This window comes from Ranitomeya imitator, chromosome 1 (genome assembly GCF_032444005.1).
Source record: "Ranitomeya imitator isolate aRanImi1 chromosome 1, aRanImi1.pri, whole genome shotgun sequence".
Lineage (NCBI taxonomy): Eukaryota > Metazoa > Chordata > Amphibia > Anura > Dendrobatidae > Ranitomeya > Ranitomeya imitator.
The window spans coordinates 1,203,370,020-1,203,394,386 of record NC_091282.1 but is presented as its reverse complement, the minus strand read 5'-3'; the positions used below and the strand labels follow the sequence as shown (position 1 = coordinate 1,203,394,386).

Sequence of the window (24,367 nt, the reverse complement as noted above, 5' to 3'; positions counted from 1 at the left end):
CTTGAACGGCAATTAAACTATCTCCTTAAAACTGTAAAATATTAGTATTCTGTTACTATTATGGCAGTGTCATTCTTTTTTTCTATGCTATCCTGAATCACCTCAAAAAGGGCCTTGGTTACCAAATCTTTCATGTGCATCCAGGCACACAATGTGATTGGCACTGCAGAGTAGAATAAACCGTTATTTATTTTTTAATTTTGCCTCTCCAAGATATTAGCAGTATTTGGCGCCTAACTAGTTAATGCTAAAGTTCCAGTGGGCGTTACCAGAGAGATTTCACTGGGGGGCGTGTAACCCTTCCTCTTTCAGATGCTGACCAATCATTAGTAGGCAGTGACAAACTACGAAAAGAAAAGCACGCCTCCAACAATACTTTAGTCTACTTTCCTCACTGCAGCACAGCAGACCTTTGTGTGATTGACTGTCAGTTTTTATCTCCAGCAGTCAGTGTGGGGGGAGGGCAGTGGTGTAAGTTGAGTCTCATTACTAATACTTCTAGTATCACCTTTCAAGTGAACTTTATTGGCAGGACCAGTTAACAGTAACATTGCCAAATTAGGTGTGCTGCCTACTCTGCTGTACTCCCTCCCTCCCTACACTGACTGCGGGAGATGAAAACTGTTACTCACACTCGAGTCTGCTGTTCTCCAGCACATGTAATAACTCTGCATTGAGGAGAGCAGACTGTCTTTATGTCTCACACACAGTCTGTGCTAAGCTATAGCGGGGGCATGTTATTTGTTTCCCCTTGTATGTGGATACATGTTTAAGATTGGCAAAGCAGACAGAACTTTGTAAGGGGAGAGATTCTAGAAGTGTTTGTAATGAGACTCCACTCTGCAGCACTGCCTCCCCCCTCCGCTGACTTCCCTGGGCGCCATTTTCAAGATGACTTTTTTTGTTGTTGTTTTTCTTGCTCAAGTAAATCTGAATAAAGGGATTAAGGGCACAGTAACCATGCGTGTATGCTGCAGCGCAGGTTCCATGGCTGGCACCTGCCTGCAGAAGTGTTTTTTGTTTTTTATTCAGTATGTGATGGCATTCATTATGTAAACTAGGGGGCAGATCAGTGACCTGACAGTAGTCTGCATTATAAATATCTAATCAGAGGACCACATACACCAACCCCGCCTTAGAACACGAGCATATCATTAACACAAAACTGGAAATAAAAATTAAGAAACAACCACAAGACTGATTTCATCAACCAAGATATCATTTTAATCAGTATAACGGCGCCGACCTGACATTGTGTAGGTTGCTATGCACAATTCTGTTGACAGGTTCCCTTTAAATAAACAAACTGAGCTCAGAGAGTGAATCCTTTATTAGATAGGTGGTGTCAGAGTTTTATAGTCCCAATATCCAAGTAAGGAAAGTTTAAAAATGACACATTTACTTTGTATTTTAGGCCAAAAAATGAGATTTTTTTTCATAATTTACATTTTTAAAAATTGCAAAAGTTTGGCCACGGTTTTAGACCTTAATTAACCTGTTAGTTATGGCTTGTTAACTATCATCATTAGGAAAGGTCAGGTGATGCAAATTCCCCAGCCTTATAAAAACCTAGCCTTCTCTAACCTTGTGCCAAAAAACAGCAGCCATGGGCTCTTCTAAGCAGCTGCCTAGCACTCTGAAAATGAAAGTGGTGGAGGCCCATAAGCCAGGAGAAGGCTATAAGAAGATAGCAAATCGTTTTCAAGTTGTCCTTTCCACAGTTTGCAAAGTAATATAGAAATGGAAGTTACCGGAACAGTGGAAGTCAAGATAAGGTCTGGAAGACCAAGCAAAATTTCAGTGAGAGCTTTTCGTAGGATTGCTAGAGAGGCAAATCATAATCCCCACTTGATTGCAAAATATCTTCAGAAAGATTTAGCAGACTCTTGCATTGTGGTACATTGTTCTACTGTTCAGAGACACCTGCACAAATTTGCCCTTCATGGAAGTCATCAGAAGAGAACTTCTCCTGCGTCCTCATTCCTTATCATAAAATTCAACGTCAGAAGTATGCAAGGAAACAAGTCCTGTGGACTGATGAGGTTAAAATAAAATTCTTTGGCCACAATGATTGAAGTTGTGTGTGGAGAAAAAATGGCACAGAACTTCAGGAAAAGAACACCTCTCCAACCATTAAGCATAGGAGTAGATCAATCTTGCTTTGGGGTTGTGTTGCAGCCAATGCCACGGGGCACATTTCATGGGTAGAGGGATTGAATGAAATTTCAACAAATTCTTGATGCAAACATAACACCATCTGTACAAAAAAGCTTAAAGGGAACCTGTCACCCCGTTTTTTGAGATTGAGCTATAAATACTGTTAAATAGGGCCTGCACTGTGTGTTCCTATAGTGTATGTAGTGTACCCCGATTCCCCATGTATGCTGAGAAATAACTTACCAAAGTCGCCGTTTTCGCCTGTCAATCAGGCTGGTCAGGTCGGGAGGGCGTGGTGACATCGGTGGTTCTTCCTCAGCTTTACGTTAGTGGCGTAGTGGTGAACAAGCAGCGCGCGATCTGCGCTGTAATCCCTTGCATCGGTGGGGGCGGCCATCTTCCTGGGGCCGCGCGTGCGCAGATCGAGTGCTCTGCTGCACGGGGCTTCAGGAAAATGGCCGCGGGATGCCGCGCGTGCGCATTAGAGATCGCGGCGGCCATTTTCCCAAAGCCGAGTTTGCATCTTGGCTTTGGGAAAATGGCCGCCGCGATCTCTAATGCGCACGCGCGGCATCCCGCGGCCATTTTCCTGAAGCCCCGTGCAGCAGAGCACTCGATCTGCGCACGCGCGGCCCCAGGAAGATGGCCGCCCCCACCGATGCAAGGGATTACAGCGCAGATCGCGCGCTGCTTGTTCACCACTACGCCACTACGCCACCAACGTAAAGCTGAGGAAGAACCACCGATGTCACCACGCCCTCCCGACCTGACCAGCCTGATTGACAGGCGAAAACGGCGACTTTGGTAAGTTATTTCTCAGCATACATGGGGAATCGGGGTACACTACATACACTATAGGAACACACAGCGCAGGCCCTATTTAACAGTATTTATAGCTCAATCTCAAAAAACGGGGTGACAGGTTCCCTTTAAGTTGAAAAGAGGATGGCTTCTACAAATGCATAATGATTAGAGATGGGAGGACACCTGGATATTCGGGTCCGGCCAAACAGTTACAAAAAGTTCGGGTACCAGAACAGTACTCGGACCCCATTCACTTGAATGGGGAGCCTGAACATCAAGTGTTTGCCGTGCTGTCATGCGCAGGAAAGCGCGGCAAACACCACTTCTGATCAGCGGTAAAATCATCACCGCCGGTTAGACAGCCGTGGTTCCCACGCTGTTAAAAGACAGCGTGAGCGCGCAGCTGTGATCGGAGGCATAAACTTTACCTCCGGTCACTGCTGTCAGCTGATGCCACTACTGCTTCCATCAGCTGCTGCTAATAACACCAAGAGCAGGAGCGGCTGATGGGAGTATTCATCGCCTGGCACTTGCGTTGTAAATAAATAATTAAGAAAAGAAAATGTTGTGGGTTCCTCTCTACTTTTGATAACCAGCCAGGCAAAACTAACAGCTGGGAGATGCAACCCTCAGCTGTCAGGTTCAGTAAGGCTTGGTTCACATTGCGTTTTAATGTGAGCGCTAGCGGACAGCGTTGCACGGCGAAATTAACGCCGTGCAACGCGTCCGTTAGCGCTCCCATTGCCCGCAATGTTAAAGCGCATTGCTAGCGCGTGTCATTTTCGGCACGCGCTAGCGATGTGCCGTTCTTTTGTAGCGCGCCTCGGACGCTGCTTGCAGCGTCCGCGGCGCGCCCGAGGTCCGTTCCCCGCTCTCGCAGATCGGGGATCTGCAAGAGCGGGGACGTTTAACGCGACCCCGAAAAAGACATTGCGTTAGCGCAACCCGCTAGCGCTTAGCGCTAAACGGGTTGCACTAACGCAGTGTGACCCCAGCCTAAGGCTGGTTATCAAGAATAGAGGGGTGCCCACTCCAATTTTTTTTTAATTTTTAAAAAAGGCATTGGGTCCCCTCCCATTTTTGACAACCAGCATTGCTAAAGCTCACAGCTGGGGGCTGGTATTCTCAGGCTGGTAAGGGCCCATAAACATTGCCCCCCAGCCTAAAAATAGCAGCCCGCAGCTGCCCCAGAAAAGGTACATCTATTAGAGGCGCCAATTCTGGCGCTTTGCCCGGCTCTTCCCACTTGCCCTGTAGCGGTGGCAAGTGGGGTTCATATTTGTAGGGTTGACGTCACCTTTGTATTGTCCAGTGACCTAAAGCTTATGGCTTAGTAATAGAGAAGCATCTATGAGACACCTATCCATTACTAAGCCTATAGATGTGTGGTAAATAAACACGCAGCCAGAATAAAGTGTCTTATTTGAAATAAAACAAAACACTTTTCCATTTTTATTCAAAAATAACACAGTTATATTCGCCTAACGTCTAATTCCACTGATGCCCTCATCTCCTGTAATAAAACAAAAATAAAAAAATGCAATATCCCTACACCTTTCTGACGTTCTCTACCTCTCCTTAATCCATGTCGGGGGGGATAAATAATTTTCAACCTGTGCGGTGCCAAGATGCGACGGGAATGAGCTGCTGGGAGCGCAACAACAGTGACTTGCAGTGACGTCATTGAGGTTGTCACTGAGGCTGTGTTCCCAGCCAGCCCAATGAACTGCGGTGACCTCTTTGAGATCCCCACTTGCTCAGTGAGAAAGTCTCACGGTGCAGAGGCGAGTTCACCGCAGTTCAAACTCACCGCAGTGAAATTCTTCCGGTGAACTTGCCTCTTCATTGTGAGATAATTTTACCGCCTGTCAGAAGCAGTGTTTGCCGTGCTGTCATGCACAAGACAGCGCTACAAGCACCCGGTGTTTGGGGGGCCGAACCTGAACAGTAACATGGACTTCCTGGTGAAGTTCATGCCAGTGTGCGTGCCCAAACAGTAGGTGTTTGGTACAGACACTGAACTTTACTGTTCGGGTTCGCCCATCTCTAATACTGATCCTAAACACATGTCAAAATCCAGAATAGACGACTTCAAAAGGCACAAGCTGAAGGTTTTATAAAGGCCCTCACAGTCCCCTGATCTGAACATCATTGAAAATCTGTGACTAGACTCAAAATAGTAGAGGATGCAAGATGACCCAGGAATCTCACAGAAATGGAAGAATTGAAAGACTCTTGGCTGGCTACAAAAAGCATATACAAGCTGTGGTACTTTGAAAAGGTGGTGATACGTCTATATCTATATCTCTTCAAAAATACAAAAGAAATGTCTGATCTTTAACTTTAGGCCTTTTAGAGATCATTTCATCTTCAACTTGCTTAACTCTTCATAATAACAGTAATTTTTTTACTTTTTCAAATGCGGGGAGTTGGAATGATTGGTCAAGAGGTCCCGTAAGAAGAGGGGACAGACTGCCTACAGATCCGTATGTTTTCTTCTATTTCTCAACTGAGATGGATCCAGGAACAGAAACCTAAATACAGCAGGCAGGAATAGGAGCACATGTGTAACACAGGGATGCTCTCTATTCCATTTTGCTCATATGAACCAATGATGTTATGCTTATGCCCACATCTAGGATTTGGTCTCACTTGGGTATATCTCAATGTTGTAGTGGATTGTAAAAGTTCATGCATATCCTAAATTGATGGCCGATTTTACAGCTTATTCACGTTGTAAGGCTCTTTCACACTCGTATCTTTTTGCTGATGGCTCACTCTAGGGTTCATTTGAACTCTTAATCTCTTATTGATGGATTAGTCTATGACTCATTTGCACTTGATTGTCTCCACTTATCAATGGCTGACTTTGGGGCTCATTCACTCCAGCATCTCCTCTTGTCAGTGACTCATTGGCACTCATATAGCCTCTTCTATGGCTCATTCTAGGGTTTGTTTGCGCTGGAGCATCTCCTCTTTTTGATGGCTCACTCTAGGGATCATTCGTACTCAAGCATCACCTCTTCTTGATAGCTCTTTTTAGGGCTTGTTTTCATTTGAGCGTCTTGTCTTTTCAATGGTCCACCCTAGGGCTCATTTTATACTCGTCTTGGCTTGTGCTGATGAGTCACTTTGACTTGTTCACACTCGAGAATCTTCTATTATCGATGGCTCAGTCAAGAACCCGTTTGCACTTGAGCATCTCCTTTTGTCGATTTCTCATTTGCACTTCTCTCCTTATGTTGATGTCTTGTTCTAGGACATATTCACACTTGAGAATCTCCTCTTGTCTGGCTCATTCTGGACCTTCTTTGCACTCGAGCATCCCCTCTTGTTGATGGCTCAGTCTGGGCCTCCTTTGCTCTCGAGCATCCCCTCTTGATGGCTCACTCTGGGCTACCTATGCGCTCGATCGTCTCCTCTTGTTGATGGCTCACTCTGGGCCTTCTTTGCACTTGAGCATCCCCTCTTGTTGGTGGCTCACTCTAGGGCTCCTTTGCGCTCGAGCGTCTCCTCTTGTTGATGGCTCACTCTGGGCCTCTTTTGCGCTCGAGCGTCTCCTCTTGTTGATGGCTCACTCTGGGCCTCTTTTTTGCGCTCGAGCGTCTCCTCTTGATGATGGCTCACTCTGGCCTCCTTTGCTCTCGAGCATCTCTTGTTGATGGCTTACTCTGGGCCTCCTTTGCGCTCGAGCGTCTTCTCTTGTCGATGGCTCACTCTGGGCCTCCTTTGCGCTCGAGCGTTTCCTCTTGTCGATGGCTCACTCTGGCCTCCATTGCTCTCGAGCGTCTCCTTGTCTATGGCTCACTCTGGGCCTCCTTTGCTCTTGTTTTTTTTTTTTTTTAATGTGTATTGGTGTTCAAGGCTAGATTCTGGAGAAACTGCAGGAAATAATTCTATGATTGCGAGGTTTTCTGTAAGGGTAAAACCAGTCTTGCATATGATGATGGAGCTTTTCAGAGATTAACTACATTACCGTAATTCCAAATATCTTCTGCTATTAGGACATGTAATTGTATGCCGTTTTTCTGTTGTGTTGTCAGTTTTGATTTTGCTATTAGTTTTTTCTTTTTAATTAAACCTTTAGGCTACAGCCGTGTTTGTTGGTTTAATTAGCTAAATATTAGAAGAAAGCCAGGGAAACAAAGGGAGAAATATAGGTGCCCCTAGATATTAGACGTGTGGACATTTGTTCACATTTACGGAGAATGTTGGCTTGTATTTTTCAGATGCTTTCAGGACAGATCTGGGCAAACTGTGGCCCATGAGTAATCCGGTCCATGGTAAGGGACACACAAAGGGACTTTAGATGTTGTGGTAGGGGTTCTAGGCAGAGGCGTAGCTAGGGTTTTGGTTCAAGGGGGGGCAAAACTTCTGAGTGGGCTCCTAACCAGGTAACCTTGATTACACCTGGGTGACTAACCCAAATAGTGGAGGAGAACCTTAGCAGACGACCGCGCTGTTGCTGAAAATAATCTTTTATATAAAGACCAATATTGATATTACCGACATATGGTCAGTGGTAGATACCAGCCCTACAGAACATATAAGAGATCACAGCACAGTTACAGATGGTGACTTACCGCTGATGTTCTTTATGGTGGAATAATTCACTTTTCCCGTCTTTTCCATATGGCCCAGACCGACATGACAAATTCCTCCAGCTACAACTCGTCTGCAGAGAATACAACAAAAACACATTTGACTTCTCACATTTCCACCACCGTCCTCATGTATTCCCATCCTGCACAAACTCCTCATCCTGCTGATACCCCAATACTGAGCCGCTGCTGCCGTATGTGTCCCTATTACTGCACCTGATACCCCAATACTGAGCCGCTGCTGCCGTATGTGTCCCTATTACTGCACCTGATACCCTATTACTGAGCCGCTGCTGCCGTATGTGTCCCTATTACTGTCCCTGATACCCTATTACTGAGCCGCTGCTGCCGTATGTGTCCCTATTACTGCCCCTGATACCCCAATACTGAGCCGCTGCTGCCGTATGTGTCCCTATTACTACACCTGGTACCCCAATACTGAGCCTCTGCTGCCGTATGTGTCCCTATTACTACACCTGGTACCCCAATACTGAGCCGCTGCTGCCGTATGTGACCCTATTACTGCCCCTGATACCCCAGTACTGAGCCGCTGCTGCCGTATGTGTCCCTATTACTACACCTGATATCCCAATACTGAGCCGCTGCTGCCGTATGTGACCCTATTACTGCCCCTGATACCCCAATACTGAGCCGCTGCTGCTGTATGTGTCCCTATTACTACACCTGGTACCCCAATACTGAGCCGCTGCTGCCGTATGTGACCCTATTACTGCCCCTGATACCCCAGTACTGAGCCGCTGCTGCCGTATGTGTCCCTATTACTACACCTGATATCCCAATACTGAGCCGCTGCTGCCGTATGTGACCCTATTACTGCCCCTGATACCCCAATACTGAGCCGCTGCTGCCGTATGTGACCCTATTACTGCCCCTGCTGTGTGGTTCCCTGTGACCTCTAAATTCTAAAGCACCCCTCTATAATATAGTAATGTTGGGTGCAAGTGCCCTAGAAAACAGTGCCCACATTTGTCCCCTAGAAAGTGTGCCCCTTTGACAGTAACAGTAAGGTCGGGGTCACACTCGCGCTGCCGGTTGGCTTTTTATATCTCTAGTAAGTGCAGTTTTTCTCTCTCTATCTCTCTATCTATCTATCTATCTATCTATCTATCTATCTATCTATCTATCTATCTATATATATATATATATATGCATGCTGGACGGAAGCCTATGAGGCACCATGCTTGCTGTATTTTTGTTTTAGAATAAGCTGTCCTGTGTATGCACATCTAATATATAATTGCCTAGAATACTACTTCCTGCAATTTGTGCCAACTTCCGGAGCTAATGTCCGGAGCTAATGTCCGGAGCTAATGTCCGGAGTTAATGTCCGGAGATAAGTGACGTCAACAGTGTCCAGTGTCTGATTGGTTGCCGCCTGCTGCGAGCGACCAATCAGAAACGTGCCGTACTGTGACACACTCCGCCCGCCATTTTGGTGTGATTTTTGAATTTTTACCTCACAGCAAGTTTCTACTGCGTGGAGGCGGGCCCAGTGACGTTGCTCTTCAAGCTCCTGCCGAATTTCGTCAAAAAAATGATAATACCATTTACCAAAACTATATATATTTAGTTGTGAAGTGGTTCAGTGACATTTTCACACCAATTTTGAACTTTTGTTTGGTGTTTTCTCCATATACTGCCTATTATTTTTGTTCTTTCTTACTGTTATTTATTAATTGTATTATTCTTACATTTGAATAAATAAAGTATGGATTCTAGACTCCCGATTCGCCATCTAGTGAGGAATAAAGCAATTTCTGCCAATGGACTTGCATCCTACATTTTTACCACTACCCCCTCACCTCCACCTCCACTTCAGACTCTTATCTAAATTTTCAGTACTCTCTGAGCTAGTGGTAAGTGAGACTAACTGCTATGATGTCTTTAATACAGAGCACATCTATATATATAATTGTATAAGGGGCACTTCCATCTGTCTGTCTGGTCGCGGCCTGCTGGGATTTCTGTGACAGACAATTAGCGACGGGCGCAGTCTGGCCGCGAATTCGCCCCTTCCTACTCTCAGTGCCCCCTCCAGTCAGCGCTGACACAGGGTTAATGGCTGCATTACACCGCGTTATGCCGCGGGTAACGCACTCCGTTAACGCTGCTATTAACCCTGTGTGACCAACTTTTTACTATTGATGCTGCCTATGCAATATCAATAGTAAAAAGATCTAATGTTAAAAATAAGAAAAAAAAAATAAAAAATCATTATATACTCACCTTCCGGCGCCTTTCCCGCTCCTCGTGACGCTCCGGGCCATGCATTGCGGTCTCGCAAGATGATGACGTAGCGGTCTCGTGAGAACGCTAAGTCATCTGGGTAATTTTGCAATGCATCGCTGGGAAAGGAAGCTGGCGGCAGCATCGCGCGCATAGGGACAGCTTCGCTGGACGCCGGAGGGTGAGTATATAACTATTTAAGAAAAGAGGAGGGGGGAGAGGGAAGGTTAGGAGCTTGACACGCCGAGACATGCAAAGCAGTCATCAAAGCAAAAGGTGGCTACTTTGAAGAACCTAGAATATAAGACATAATTTCATGTTACACACTTTATGGTTAAGTCTATAATTCCACATGTGTTAATTCATAGTTTTGATGCCTTCAGTGTGAATGTACAATTTTCATAGTCATGAAAATACAGAAATCTTTAAATAAGGTGTGTCCAAAGTTTTGGTCTGTACTGTACATACGTACATACATACTCACTCTAGAATACCCGATGCGTTAGAATCGGGCCACCATCTAGTAATAATAAATCTTTATTTTTATATAGCGCTAAGATATTCCGCAGCGCTTTAGTTTTGCACACATTATCATCGCTGTCCCCGATGGGGTTCACAATCTAGATTCCGTATCAGTATGTCTTTTGGAATGTGGGAGGAAACCGGACAACCCGGAGGAAACCCACACAAACAGGGAGAGAACATACAAACTTCTTGCAGATCTTGTCCAAGGTGGGATTAGAAACCTGGACTCCAGCGCTGCAAGGCTGACCACTGAGCCACCATGCTGCACAGCACACTAGGATGCATTAATTTTCTCCATTCCTTAGTTACCACACAGACAAAAGCGGCAGAGGCAAGGATGACATTACAGTAGAACTGAGCAGTGTAGCTATGAATCCAGCTCAGGGATAAGATTAAAAGACTTGTGTGGAAGCTCCGCCTTTATTTTTTGCCCTTTTTTCCACTTTGCTATTCCCTCCTTATCTCCTCTAACCCTCTCTGTAAAATATAATAGGAGGTTTTACTTCCGGCAGCCGGTCTTGAGTTAATGTTTGTTTGTTTTTTTTTTTTAATTTTATTTTTATTGTTATAATGAATACATTACTAGTTCAGTAGACTGCAGAGAAGGGAAGAAGAGGCTTCTAAATGGAGAATGAAGCATATTTCTCTGCTAAGATATCGGGGCAGTGGAGTCGGTAAGCCAATCCTCCGACTCCTCAATTTTCCTGACTTCCGACTCCAACTCCACAGCACTGGTCACTACTGAGCGTGTGCATAAAGTGCAGCACAGATTCATCTCACCGAAAAGCCTAGATCCTGAGATGAGTAACAGAACAGACATTTATAGGACATTTCAGAACTTTCCCAAATTATTGCGAAAATATTTACAGCACATCCTGCATTGTACTGCTGCATCCAATGTTTTATATATTTTAGGAGTCAGTCCATTTTATACCAACTCCAACTCGGACTCAGATTGCACCAAAATGGCACTGACTCCACAGCCATGGTGGTCGGGGCGCGTGTCTTTGATCGGCGCATCTGTGGTCGGGGCACGTGCGTGTGCGTCTGTGGTCGGGGCACGTGCGTGTGCGTCTGTGGTCGGGGCACGTGCGTGTGCGTCTGTGGTCGGGGCACGTGCGTGTGCGTCTGTGGTCGGGGCACGTGCGTGTGCGTCTGTGGTCGGGGCACGTGCGTGTGCGTCTGTGGTCGGGGCACGTGCGTGTTCGTCTGTGGTCGGGGCACGTGCGTGTGCGTTTGTGGTCTGGGCACGTGCGTCTGTGGTTGGGGCTCATGCGTCTGGTCGGGGCACGTGCTTCTGTGGTTGGGGCTTGTGCGTCTGGTCTGGGCACGTGCGTGTGCGTCTGGTTGGGGCTCATGCATCTGGTCGGGGCACGTGCTTCTGTGGTTGGGGCTCGTGCATCTGGTCGGGGCACGTGCTTCTGTGGTCGGGGCTCGTGCGTCTGGTCTGGGCGTGTGCGTCTGTGGTTGGGGCTCGTGCGTCTGGTCTGGGCACGTGCGTGTGCGTCTGTGGTTGGGGCTCGTGCGTCTGGTCTGGGCACGTGCGTCTGTGGTTGGGGCTCGTGCGTCTGGTCTGGGCGTGTGCGTCTGTGGTTGGGGCTCGTGCGTCTGGTCTGGGCACGTGCGTGTGCGTCTGTGGTTGGGGCTCGTGCGTCTGTGGTCGGGGCACGTGCGTGTGCGTCTGTGGTCGGGGCACGTGCGTGTGCGTCTGTGGTTGGGGCTCGTGCGTCTGGTCGGGGCACGTGCGTGTGCGTCTGTGGTCGGGGCACGTGCGTGTGCGTCTGTGGTTGGGGCTCGTGCGTCTGGTCGGGGCACGTGCGTGTGCGTCTGTGGTTGGGGCTCGTGCGTCTGGTCGGGGCACGTGCGTGTGCGTCTGTGGTCGGGGCTCGTGCGTATGGTCAGGACACGTGCATCTGTGGTCGGGGCACGTGCGTGTGTGTCTGTGGTCGGGGCTTGTGCGTCTGGTCGGGGCACGTGCGTGTGCGTCTGTGGTCGGGGCTCGTGCGTCTGGTCGGGGCACGTGCGTGTGCGTCTGTGGTTGGGGCTCGTGCGTCTGGTCGGGGCACGTGCGTGTGCGTCTGTGGTTGGGGCTCGTGCGTCTGGTCGGGGCACGTGCGTGAGCGTCTGTGGTTGGGGCTCGTGCGTCTGTGGTCGGGCACGTGCGTGCGTCTGTGGTCGGGGTGCGTGCGTTTGCACAGAACTCTGCTGCTTGTGTTTGTAATGGTATTCCTGGCTCACCATGATGCTGAGAGAAGCCGCCACATCACTCTTCCACAGGGAAAGCGTTTATGGAAAGATTGCAGACGGGCTGTGAAGGATTATGATGTCTCATGCATTGGGAAAGTGTGCAATACAGATAACTAGACTCATCCCAAGGGCCCTGGATGCACTAAATATTCATGTCCGCTGGTGTAGGGGACCCCCATGCAATGTGTTGTTTCCCTGCCTGGTCTGGAGGAGGATTTAAGAGCAATTGATTATCAGATTATATAATCCTATTAGAAATGGCTGCCCATTGTAGTCAACAGATCCTTTAAAGGAAGTTTCCATTTTTTAATACGTAAAGCTTAATCATTATATAGGGAAGCAACATTTTGAACTTTTGCATTTGGTCTTTTTTTCGTGGTTTAGCAGAAGATGGAGATGACCAATTACGTCAGATTTACTATCATTAGATCTCAATTATGAAATTATGGCAGCTGATGACTGGTGTTGATCTCTGTTTGGGGCACACGAGAAGCCCATAGCTGTGCCCAATTTATTAAGAGCTGTACGTGCCAACGGAAATAAAGCACAGTGTCTGTGTCCCCTTTATTGTTTGTCCTTTCAAGTTGATGTGGGTGTTTATAACTTCCTGCACAAAGAAGCAGCCGTGGATCGTTGTGCAAGGAAAGCTTAGAAGGGAGAAGTATCGTTAAATCCACTCTGGAGCCCTGTCTTTCTGGGGACCCATGGTGGACCCAGATATATGGCCACCACCAATTATGCAGCATATAGCACTGTCCAGGAAAAGCCTGACATTTGTCTGGTGCTAGCCGTTATTGTTTCTCTGGTCACGGATATCAGATCATGTTCTGGTCGCTCTTTAGGCCTTGATTTACTCAAGCTGGTCCCTGCACAATTGGAAGGATAAGTGGGTTCTCTCACTATGGCAAACAGCGAGAGGGACATGGAGGACTGTCTGGGTGAGAAACAGATCAGCGCTGTGACCATTAACATGGCCGATTTCTAGTAGATCTCTGACGGCAAGTTCCAGACCTAGAATGTCATGTTAGATGAAGTCTAAAGCTCAGAAACAAGACTGCTCATGGTAACATAGTAACATAGTTAGTAAGGCCGAAAAAAGACATTTGTCCATCCAGTTCAGCCTATATTCCATCATAATAAATCCCCAGATCTACGTCCTTCTACAGAACCTAATAATTGTATGATACAATATTGTTCTGCTCCAGGAAGACATCCAGGCCTCTCTTGAACCCCTCGACTGAGTTCGCCATCACCACCTCCTCAGGCAAGCAATTCCAGATTCTCACTGCCCTAACAGTAAAGAATCCTCTTCTATGTTGGTGGAAAAACCTTCTCTCCTCCAGACGCAAAGAATGCCCCCTTGTGCCCGTCATACTGCCATGTGTTTTGCTCATGGTGGGAAATGAGACCCTCTAGGCACTATGTTGGATACGTGGACCTTTCTCCAGCATCGGTTATATCCCTTTTCTTTCTTTCAGGTTCCTTATGAGACTCTTAACAAGCGCTTTCGGGCAGCGCAGAAAAACATAGATCGAGAGACTAGCCACGTCACCATGGTTGTGGCCGAGCTGGAAAAGACGTTGAGTAGTTGCCCAGCTGTAGACTCTGTGGTCAGCCTGCTGGACGGAGTGGTGGAGAAACTGAGCGTTCTTAAGAGAAAGGTAAACCTACTTCTTAGTTTATGTATCTTCTGAGACATAGTGTGTACTGTAGTGTCATCACTTGTAGACTGTATATATGATATGTATATTATACGCTGCTGGCAGCTCCATGTGTAATTGCCGTACCCATGATGTACCAGATGTGCTCGATGGTAGACAAGTCCGGGTAAGCTTCAGGCCATGGTAGCATTCTTAGGTCACACAGGGTGCTCACGGTAGCAGAAACTAAATGCGGCTTGGTGTTCTTGTGGTGAAAAAACAGCTGGGACATTTTGGAGAACTGGAGCATCAGTTGTTCCAAAATGATCCATTCTGTTCTAAAAGTGAAATTGGACATCACATACTGAGCCTATGGCATCTAAACCATCAGGAGGCATTTGCACTACATTGGGCTACGAGCCAGACGTCCAGTTAAATTTACTCTATTGACCTCACGTCATTTGCTCTCAAAGGCTATCCTAGTACGGCGTAAGATGGCAACGGAGGCAGGAATGGAGTACCGATTTTTGTCTTGGACACGATGGTAGCCGGAGATTGATCTGGAGACCACATGGTCAACACCATGAAGAACCATTTCTCAAGTGTCCTAGGAGCCGTTTTTCAACACGACAGTGCCCGGCCGCATGTGGCTCAGGTTTCTGTGAGCAGACTGTTTGGCCTAAATGTGCTACCATGGCCTGCAGAGTCTCCAGACTTGTCTCTGGAGATCGAGCATATCTCAGACGGTGATTACACAATTGTTGCCAGATCTTCCCCAAAAACCAGTCTTGACTAACTAGGGCTTGTTTTTGATGTAGGTCTTTTATTTAAAGCATACTCCAAAAAAACTGTAAAATCACACTAGGGCTTATTTCGGGGTAGGTCTTTGTTTTTTTCAGAGAACCATGATATGTACGTTTGATACACTTGTACTTTTTGCCACTTCACATCTCCTCCGAGAGGCCACGTCATACTTTGATGTTATCAGGTGATATTTTTTCAGTGGTTCTAGTGATAAGAAGCAGAAGATTGAGGCTGTCCTTCTTCTAGTCCGACTCTCCTTTGATGTCAGTCTTTCATCCCAGTGAATGCTTCATTTGTATCTTTGTGTATTTGGGGAAGTATGCGGGAGGGAGATGGACATTTGAATGGCCGCCCCTGTGTACCTTGAATGACCTCATGTTGTTACCAAACTTCTGCAGAAATGGCTATATTTTATGCTAGCCATAAACTTTACATAGTTCTTCCTCATTGCCATATATATGGTGTAACATTATTTGTAAGCATGGAGATAAGCAGCGGTTAGACGTGAGCAAATGGTAAGACCTGTAAAAATTTAGCCTGTCCAACCATTTTGTGCAAAGTGCTGGCGAGATCCACTACCAGTCAGTAAGTCACTAAAAGAAACCTAAAATTTGCAGTTTTCATTCTGGTCACTGGGCCTATGATGCGCTGATACTTGATGTTCTGATGAAATCATTTCTCTTCAGTCATCTAATTATCGGCAGAGGCAGTATTACAATCAGGGCTGGCGTTACCACCAGTGCTGGGGTCCTGAGCAAGCGGGGGGGGGGCCCACTTTCCGTCGTGGACACCGGCAGGCTATGGTGCCCTTGAGTCGGGCCTCCCCCGTGCTTTAAACTGTTTGAAATACTCACCTCTCCTCGTTCCCAACTGGCCGTAGGTCTGGTCTCCATTATTCTGTATGGAGCATTATATTTGGCACATTATTCTGTATGTAGCCAGGTGGGCCCATTATTTTGTATAGAGCATTATTTGGGGCCCATTATTCTGTATGGAGCATTATATGGGGCCCATTATTCTGTATGGAGCAATGTGGGGCCCATTATTTTGTATAGAGCATTATTTGGGGCCCATTATTCTGTATGGAGCATTATATGGGGCCCATTATTCTGTATGGAGCATTATATGGGGCCCATTATTCTGTATGGAGCATTATATGGGGCCCATTATTCTGTATGGAGCATTATATGGGGACCACTATACTGTATGGAGCAATATATGGGGAGCATTATACCGTGTGGAGCAATATATGGGGCTCATTATTCTGCGTGGAGCACTATATAGGGCCCATTATTTTGTATGGAACATTATATGGGGCCCATTATTCTGTATAGAGCATTATATGGGGCCCATTATCCTGTATGGAGCACTATATGGGGACATATATACTGTATGGAGCACTATATGGGGACATATATACTGTATGGAGCACTATATTGGGACCATTATACTGCATGGCACAATATATGGGGGATCATTAATCCGTATGGAGCATTATATGGGGACCATTATACTGTATGGAGCAATGTATGGGGACATATATACTGTATGGAGCATTATATGGGGACCATTATACTGTATGGAGCACTGTATGGTGCTCATTATTCTGTATGGAGGACTATGTGATGCCCATAATACTGTATGGAGGATTATACTGTCTGGTTTCTGAGCTATTGTAGAATATATAATAGATATCACTCATGTAATGTAAGAAGTGAAATCTTCTGCATTGTACTATACCTATATTTCTCTGCTGTATCTGTGCATCATGAATCGTGGTATGTGTCAAAGGTGCCCACTGAGACATTTGCCTGGGGCCCACGAAAACCTGGAGCCGGCCCTGATTACAATGACTGATAACACCTCTATATACAGGAGATAACACAGGATTCAAAATAGATGTTACAGCTCACCTCCTCTCCTACTTGTACTATAACCTCTATGCAGATCAGATCATTTCCACATCATTAGATTTTTAACCCCTTCACTACCTTGCTATTTTCCGAGCCATAACTTTTTTTTATTATTATTATTTTTCCCGCCATATATCCGTATGAGGGCTTTCTTTTTTGCCGGTCGAGTTGTACTTTTGCATAACACCATTTAGCATACTGGAAAACTGGAGGAAAATTCCAAGTGCAGTGAAATTGCTAAAAAAAAAAAGTGCAATTCCGCAATTAGTTTGGTGTTTTTTTTTTTGTTTTTTTTTTATACATTGTTTAATGCTAAAACTGACCTGGCAATGCAATTTTTCAGATCGGTATGAGTACGCAGATACCAAACATGTATGGGTTCATTTATTATTTAAGTGACACATTTTTTGATACCTGTAGGGTCTCCATTTTGTCGGGATCTGGGGCCATGTGAGGGCTTCTTTTTTGCACCCTGAGCTGACCTTTTTATTAATAGCATTTTGGGGTAGATATTCAATGTTGCGGTTGAGAAAAAAAATTTAATTGTGGCGTTTCCTATTTTGTTTTTTTAACTTTTTTTTTTTTTTACTGACTTCAACAGTCCCCTTAGACACAAAGCTGCGATCATCTAATACCTGTGCTATACCCGACAGTTGTATGTAGCATAAATCATGATCTCCTATGAATGCTGGCCACGAGTTGACTTTTGTAGGGGATTAAATATGACAGCCAGGGGGTTCTTTCGATGACCCACGGCTGTTATGGCAACTCTTGGGCAGGATCTGTTACACACCTCCGCCTGGCTCGTGTTAAATGCCGCTGTTGGTTATTTGACAGCGACATTTAACTGGTTAACAGCCGTGGGTGGATCTCTGATCCACCCATAGCTGTTAGAGGCACATAACAGCTGATCATGTCAGCTGTTGTGTGTCTGAAAAGATGTTGGCTCAGCGCTGGAGCCCGCATCAATGGCAGAGTCACGACTTTTGAAGTACCTATAGTGGCTTGCGAAAGTATTTTGAGTCATCGTCTTGTTGAAAGATGAACCTCTGTACCAGTCTCAAATCACTGACAGATTGAAATACAGGGATATTCTTGAGCATAACCTGTTTCACACCATCCATCTTCCCTTCGACTTAGGCCATTTTCCCTGTCTTTGCTGCAGAAAAACATCCCCACAGCATGATGCTGACCACCACCCATGTTTAACTATGGGGATGCTGATATTCGGATGATGAGCTGTGATGGTTTAGCGGTAGTGATGAGCGAGTATTCTCGTTATTCGGGTTTTCCGAGCATGCTCGGATGTTCTCCGAGTATTTTGGGCGTGCTCAGAGATTTACTTTGTGTCGCCGAAGCTGCATGATTTGCGGCTGCTAGAAAGCCTGAATACATGTGGGGATTCCCTAACAAACAGGCAATCCACACATGTATTCAGGCTGTCTAGAAGCCGCAAATCAGGCAGCTGTGGTGACACAAAGTAAATCTCCGAGCATGCCCAAAATACTCGGAGACCACCTGAGCATTCTCAGAAAACCCAAGTAACAAGCATACTCGCTCATCACTATTTAGCGGCAGACTTAGCCTTTACCTTTGTCATCGTCATATAATGTGGGACGTTCTGAGACATTGTGCCTGTTCCAAATTAAATTGTAAAATTAAAATACGTGCACGGAAGAGCCACGCTAATACACTGAGCATCAAGGCAGATCTCTTTTGTATATACACTGCTCAAAAAAATAAGGGAACACTTAAACAACAGAATATAACTCCAAGTAAATCAAACTTATGTGAAATCAAACTGTCCACTTAGGAAGCAACACTGTTTGACAATCAATTTCACATGCTGTTGTGCAAATGGAATAGACAACAGATGGAAATTATTGGCAATTATCAAGACATCCTCAATAAAGGAGTTGTTCTGCAGGTGGGGACCACAGACCACATCTCAGTACCAACGCTTTCTGGCTGATGTTTTGGTCACTTTTGAATGTTGGCTGTGTTTTCACACTCGTGGTAGCATGAGACGGACTCTACAACCCACACAAGTGGCTCAGGTATTGCAGCTCATCCAGGATGGCACATCAATGCGAGCTGTGGCAAGAAGGTTTGCTGGGTCTGTCAGCGTAGTGTCCAGAGGCTGGAGGCACTACCAGTAGACAGGCCAGTACACCAGGAGACATGGAGGGGGCTGTAGGAGGGCAACAACCCAGCAGCAGGACCGATACTTTAGCCTTTGTGCAAGGAGGAACAGGAGGAGCACTGCCAGAGCCCTGCAAAATGACCTCCAGTAGGCCACAAATGTGCATGTGTCTGCATAAATGGTTAGAAACCGACTCCATGAGGATGGTCTGAGTGCCCGACGTCCACAGATGGGGGTTGTGCTCACAGCCCAACACCGTGCAGGACGCTTGGCGTTTACCACAGAACACCAGGATTGGCAAATTCGCCACTGGCACCCTGTGCTCTTCACAGATGAAAGCAGGTTCACACTGAGCACATATGACAGACGTGACAGAGTCTGGATATGCCATAGAGAGCGATCTGCTGCCTGCAACATCCTTCAGCATGACCGGTTTGGCAGTGGGTCAGTAATGGTGTGGGGTGGCATTTCTTTGGAGGGCCGCACGGCCATCCGTGTGCTCGCCAGAGGTAGCCTGACTGCCATTAGGTACCGAGATGAGATCCTCAGACCCATTGTGAGACCATATGCTGGTGCAGGGGGCCCTGGGTTCCTCCTAATACAGGACAATGCCAGACCTTGTGTGTGTGTGTGTGTCAGCAGTTCCTGTATGATGAAGGCATTGAAGCTATGGACTGGCCCGCCCGTTCCCCAAACCTGAATCCAATCGAGCATATCTGGGAGACCATATCTCATTCCATCCACCAATGCCACGTTGCTCCACAGACTGGCCAAGAGTTCACTGATGTTTTAAACCAGGTCTTGAAGGAGATCCCTCAGGAGACCATCCACCGCCTCATCAGGAGCATACCCAGGCGTTATAGGGAGGTCATACAGGCACGTGGAGGCCACACACACTACTGAGCATCATTTCCTTGTCTTGATGCATTTGTGCTGAAGTTGGATCAGCCTGTAATTTGATTTTCCACTTTAATTTTTAGTATCATTCCAAATCCAGACCTCCATGGGATATTAATTTTGATTTACATTGATACTTTTTATGTTTTATTATTCTCAACGCATTACACTCTGTAATGAATAAAGATTTACAACTGGAATATTTCATTCAGTGATATCTAGGATGTGGTATTTTAGTGTTCCCTTTATTTTTTTGAGCAGTGTATATACAGTTGTTCTCAAAAGTGTACATACCCCGGCAGAATTTTTGCTTTCTTTGCCTTTTTTTCAGAGAATATGAATAACACCAAAACTTTTTCTCCACTCATGGTTAGTGGTTGGGTGAAGCCATGGGGAGAGGAAGGGACAACTTTTCATTCAAGCTGATCAGACCTGATGGGCCCTTGTAACTACCATGATAGCCACAGGCTGAACTGCATAGGAGAACCCACAATTTATCTAAATGGTATAAGCGAAGGAGCGATCACCTGTTCAAGTCCCCTATGTGGACTAGAAAATGAAGGAGAGAAAAGTTTTTTTGTTTTTTTTTTACAAATTAAAATGAAAAAAAAATCTTAAGGACTATTTTTTCTTCATTTTTAATATGGAAACAATGGTATAATCTTGTGGAAAAAAAGTCTTGACTATCAAAATATAACATTTTTTTTTAATTGTACGTTGAAAGCCCAAAGAGAAAATAAATAAATAAATTTAAAAAAATGTTATACATCTATAAAACATCAGAATTTACATGGCTTTTCTCTCAAAAAATACAATAAAAATTGATTAAAATGTCATATGTACACTCAAAAGGTCTGAATAAAACTGTCAACTCGAGGCTGCGGTGAGTTAAACACCAAGTTAAAGGTCTTGGAACAAGTGGAGGAAAAAAATCTAAAGAATAAATAAACTTTTGGGTTCTTGGGTTCTTTAGGAGTGTAAATATTATAGAGGGTGGTCCCACCGAGGGAAGAGCTGCTTCTGCTTCTCTCTAAAAAGGACTCTGTGCAACTATTTATTAGATGGCGCCTTTTATCTTCCCCCAAGTTGACCAGGGGTTTCAGCCGTGGATCCTCCGGGTGGCTTCATAGCCCATCGGAGAAATCTCTCCCCCCCCCCCACTAAAAAGCTGATTCATGGATTTACTGTGGGGGATTTAGTTTTAGGGGATTGTCCTTTGGTAGGATCGGCGTTTTCTCCTCATTTGTGAGGTCTTCACTCGCACGTCCCAGGTCTGACGTTGCTTGTCTGCGATGCCGCCATGTACGCCGCCTGAATGTGAAGTGGACTCGCATCCAGTTAACAATGTGTGACCGCCGATCCGGGGCGCAGTGAATGAAAGGGACGTCAAATCAATCACCGTGATTTACATGTATTCTGGTCCCAGCATGTTTGCTTTTCAATCCAGCAGCTCGGGGACATTGATGGATTGGACAATGAGAGCGCGTCCGCGTTCCTCCGCACTCCCTCAATTCGCAGCATTTTATTACATAGTCTAGGATGTTTATTTTTTTTCTCTTTTTTTCCTTGCACCCTGTGAATTACCAAATTATCATTGTTTCTAGGTACAAGTAGAATCCGGCTGACCCCAATTCTTTCCATAATAATTTGCTAATGACTTATGCATGGGGACCAGGCTTGGGCTTGTCGGTGGTGGGCTACAGACTCGCACACATTAAGTACCTTTGGAATGGCGTTTATGCATATTAATCCTTTCCCAACCTTGTACGTCCCCAGTACGTTATGGAAGGGAATGACTTCCCGATCTTGGACATACTGGGTACGTCATGGTGAACTTGCGCCCGCAGGAGCTCTGCGCACTCGACTGCTGCCTGGTTTTCAGCTAACATGATGGTTGACACCCCACTCTAACTGCCAGGAGCCGTCCCTGCACAGCTTTTGGCAGTTTAACCCCCTAAATGCTGCAAATGATATCGGTTATAGCATTTGAAAAGCAAGGAGATGGAACTCCCTCTCCCCTTCAATCTGCGCCCCTGCGAAGTCATCGTGAGGGCCCGATCTTTACCATGGTGACCTGAGGTCATCATGACGACATCCGGGTCACCAGGCTTTGACCAGCCATTTAGACCAATGCTTATGCATTTTAATGCTTTATCACAGCGATCAGGCACCTGAAAGTCCCATAGTGGGACTAAATAAAAAAAAAAATAAATAAAAAATACTAAGAAGTGTATATATGTTGTACCCATAAGTGTTATATGTATATCTAATATATAAAGCTGAATGTGTGTGTATGTGTATATATGTATGTATGTGTGTATGTCCGGGATTGGCATCTGCCCCATCACAGCTACAGCCACAAAATTTTGCACAGTCACACGTCTGGATCCCGAGAGCGTCATAGGCTATGTTGTGAGGCGAAATTTTAACCCCGCGCGTTCCAATTCACCAAACAATTTTGCCCCTATCTACATAATGGGGAAAAAGTGAAAGGAAAAGTGTTGGAGGCAAATTGACAGCTGCCAGATGTGAACAAGGGGGACTTAAAGAGTGAGAGCGATGGCGCCAAAGTGTATATACCGTACAGTTGCTAAGGTGGGGACCCGACATGGGATACTCACCACACACGGGGATATGAACACACACACAAAATGCGCCACACACTACCACGTGCTTGAACACATATTACTCTCAGCACACATTTCACCACACATACACCAACCTCGCCACATAAAAGTCGAAACACAAAAGTCGCCGCTCAAAACTCGCCACGCGCAAAACTCGCCACATGCAAAACTAGGCTCACGCAAAACTCACCACACGTACAAAACTCACCTCATGGAAAACTCGCCACACGCAAAACACGCGGAAAAATTACCACATGCACAAAAGTTGCAACACATGCAAAAGTTGCCTCACACAAAACTTGCACATACTCAAAACGCACCACACATAAAACTCGCCATGCGCAAAACTTGCTGCACACAACTTGCTGCACACAACTTGCTACGCTAACGTCACATGCAACTCGACACACAAAAAGTTGCTACACGCATGTCGCCACATGCAACTCAACACACACAACTTGACACATGAAACTCGCCCTAAAACACACACAAGTCTGGTATTATCCTTCAAAAATAAAAATCTGATTAATAAGCAGACAAACTATAAGAGCAACAAATGTACCTTATAGGAAATACGGCAGCTGTCAGTCATATGACCTGTCTATTATGTGTATGTGTGAGCTAATATATACTGCCAGAGGGAGGGCTTACTGTTGGCTGGGGATTTATCAGGCTGCCAATTTAGCTTACAAATACTGAGGTTAAAATACTGACCAAATAACGTGTGAACGCGGTCTAATACAGGAATAGATGACACACAGATATATAATATATACAGGAGGAGATGACACACAGGTATATACTATAAACAGGAGCAGATGAAACACAGGTATATACTATATACAGGAGCAGATGACACAGGTATATACGATATACAGGAGGAGATGACACGTGTATATACTATATACAGGAGGAGATGACACACACATATATACTATATACAGGGGAGATGACACACACATATATACTATATACAGGGGAGATGACACACAGGTATATACTATATACAGGAGGAGATGACATACAGGTATATACTATATACAGGAGGACATGACATACAGGTATATACTATATACAGGAGGAGATGACCCACAGGTATATACTATATACAGGAGGAGATGACACACAGGTATATACTATATACAGGAGGAGATGACATACAGGTATATACTATATACAGGAGGAGATGACATACAGGTATATACTATATACAGAAGGAGATGACAACCTGGTATATACTATATACAGGGGAGATGACATACAGGTACATACTATATACAGGGGAGATGACACACAGGTACATACTATATACAGGGGAGATGACACACAGGTATATACTATATACAGGGGAGATGACACACAGGTATATACTATATACAGTAGAGATGACACACAGGTATATACTATATACAGGAAGAGATGACATACATGTATATACTATATACTGGAGGATATGACACAGGTATATACTATATACAGGAGCAGATGATACACAGGTATATACTATATACATATACAGGAGGAGATGACACACGTATATACTATATACAGGAGGAGATGACATACAGGTATATACTATATAAAAGAGGAGATGACATACAGCAGGTATATACTATATACAGGGGATATGACATACAGGTATATACTATATATAGGAGGATATGACATACAGGTATATAGTATATTCAGAAGAGATGACATACAGGTATATAATATATATGGGAGGAGATGACACATGGGTATATACAATATACAGGAGGAG

At 45.4% G+C, this 24,367-nt stretch overlaps 1 protein-coding gene across 1 annotated transcript in view; it reads left to right on the top strand.

Moving 5' to 3' along the window:
* Window positions 1-24,367, top strand: part of MAEA (macrophage erythroblast attacher, E3 ubiquitin ligase) — a 71,321-nt gene that overhangs the window by 4,427 nt on the left and 42,527 nt on the right. Inside the window, exon 2 of the mRNA XM_069744903.1 lies at window positions 14,060-14,242. Within this exon, the coding sequence (XP_069601004.1) occupies window positions 14,060-14,242 (183 nt within the window). The remainder of the gene's footprint in view (window positions 1-14,059; window positions 14,243-24,367) is intronic.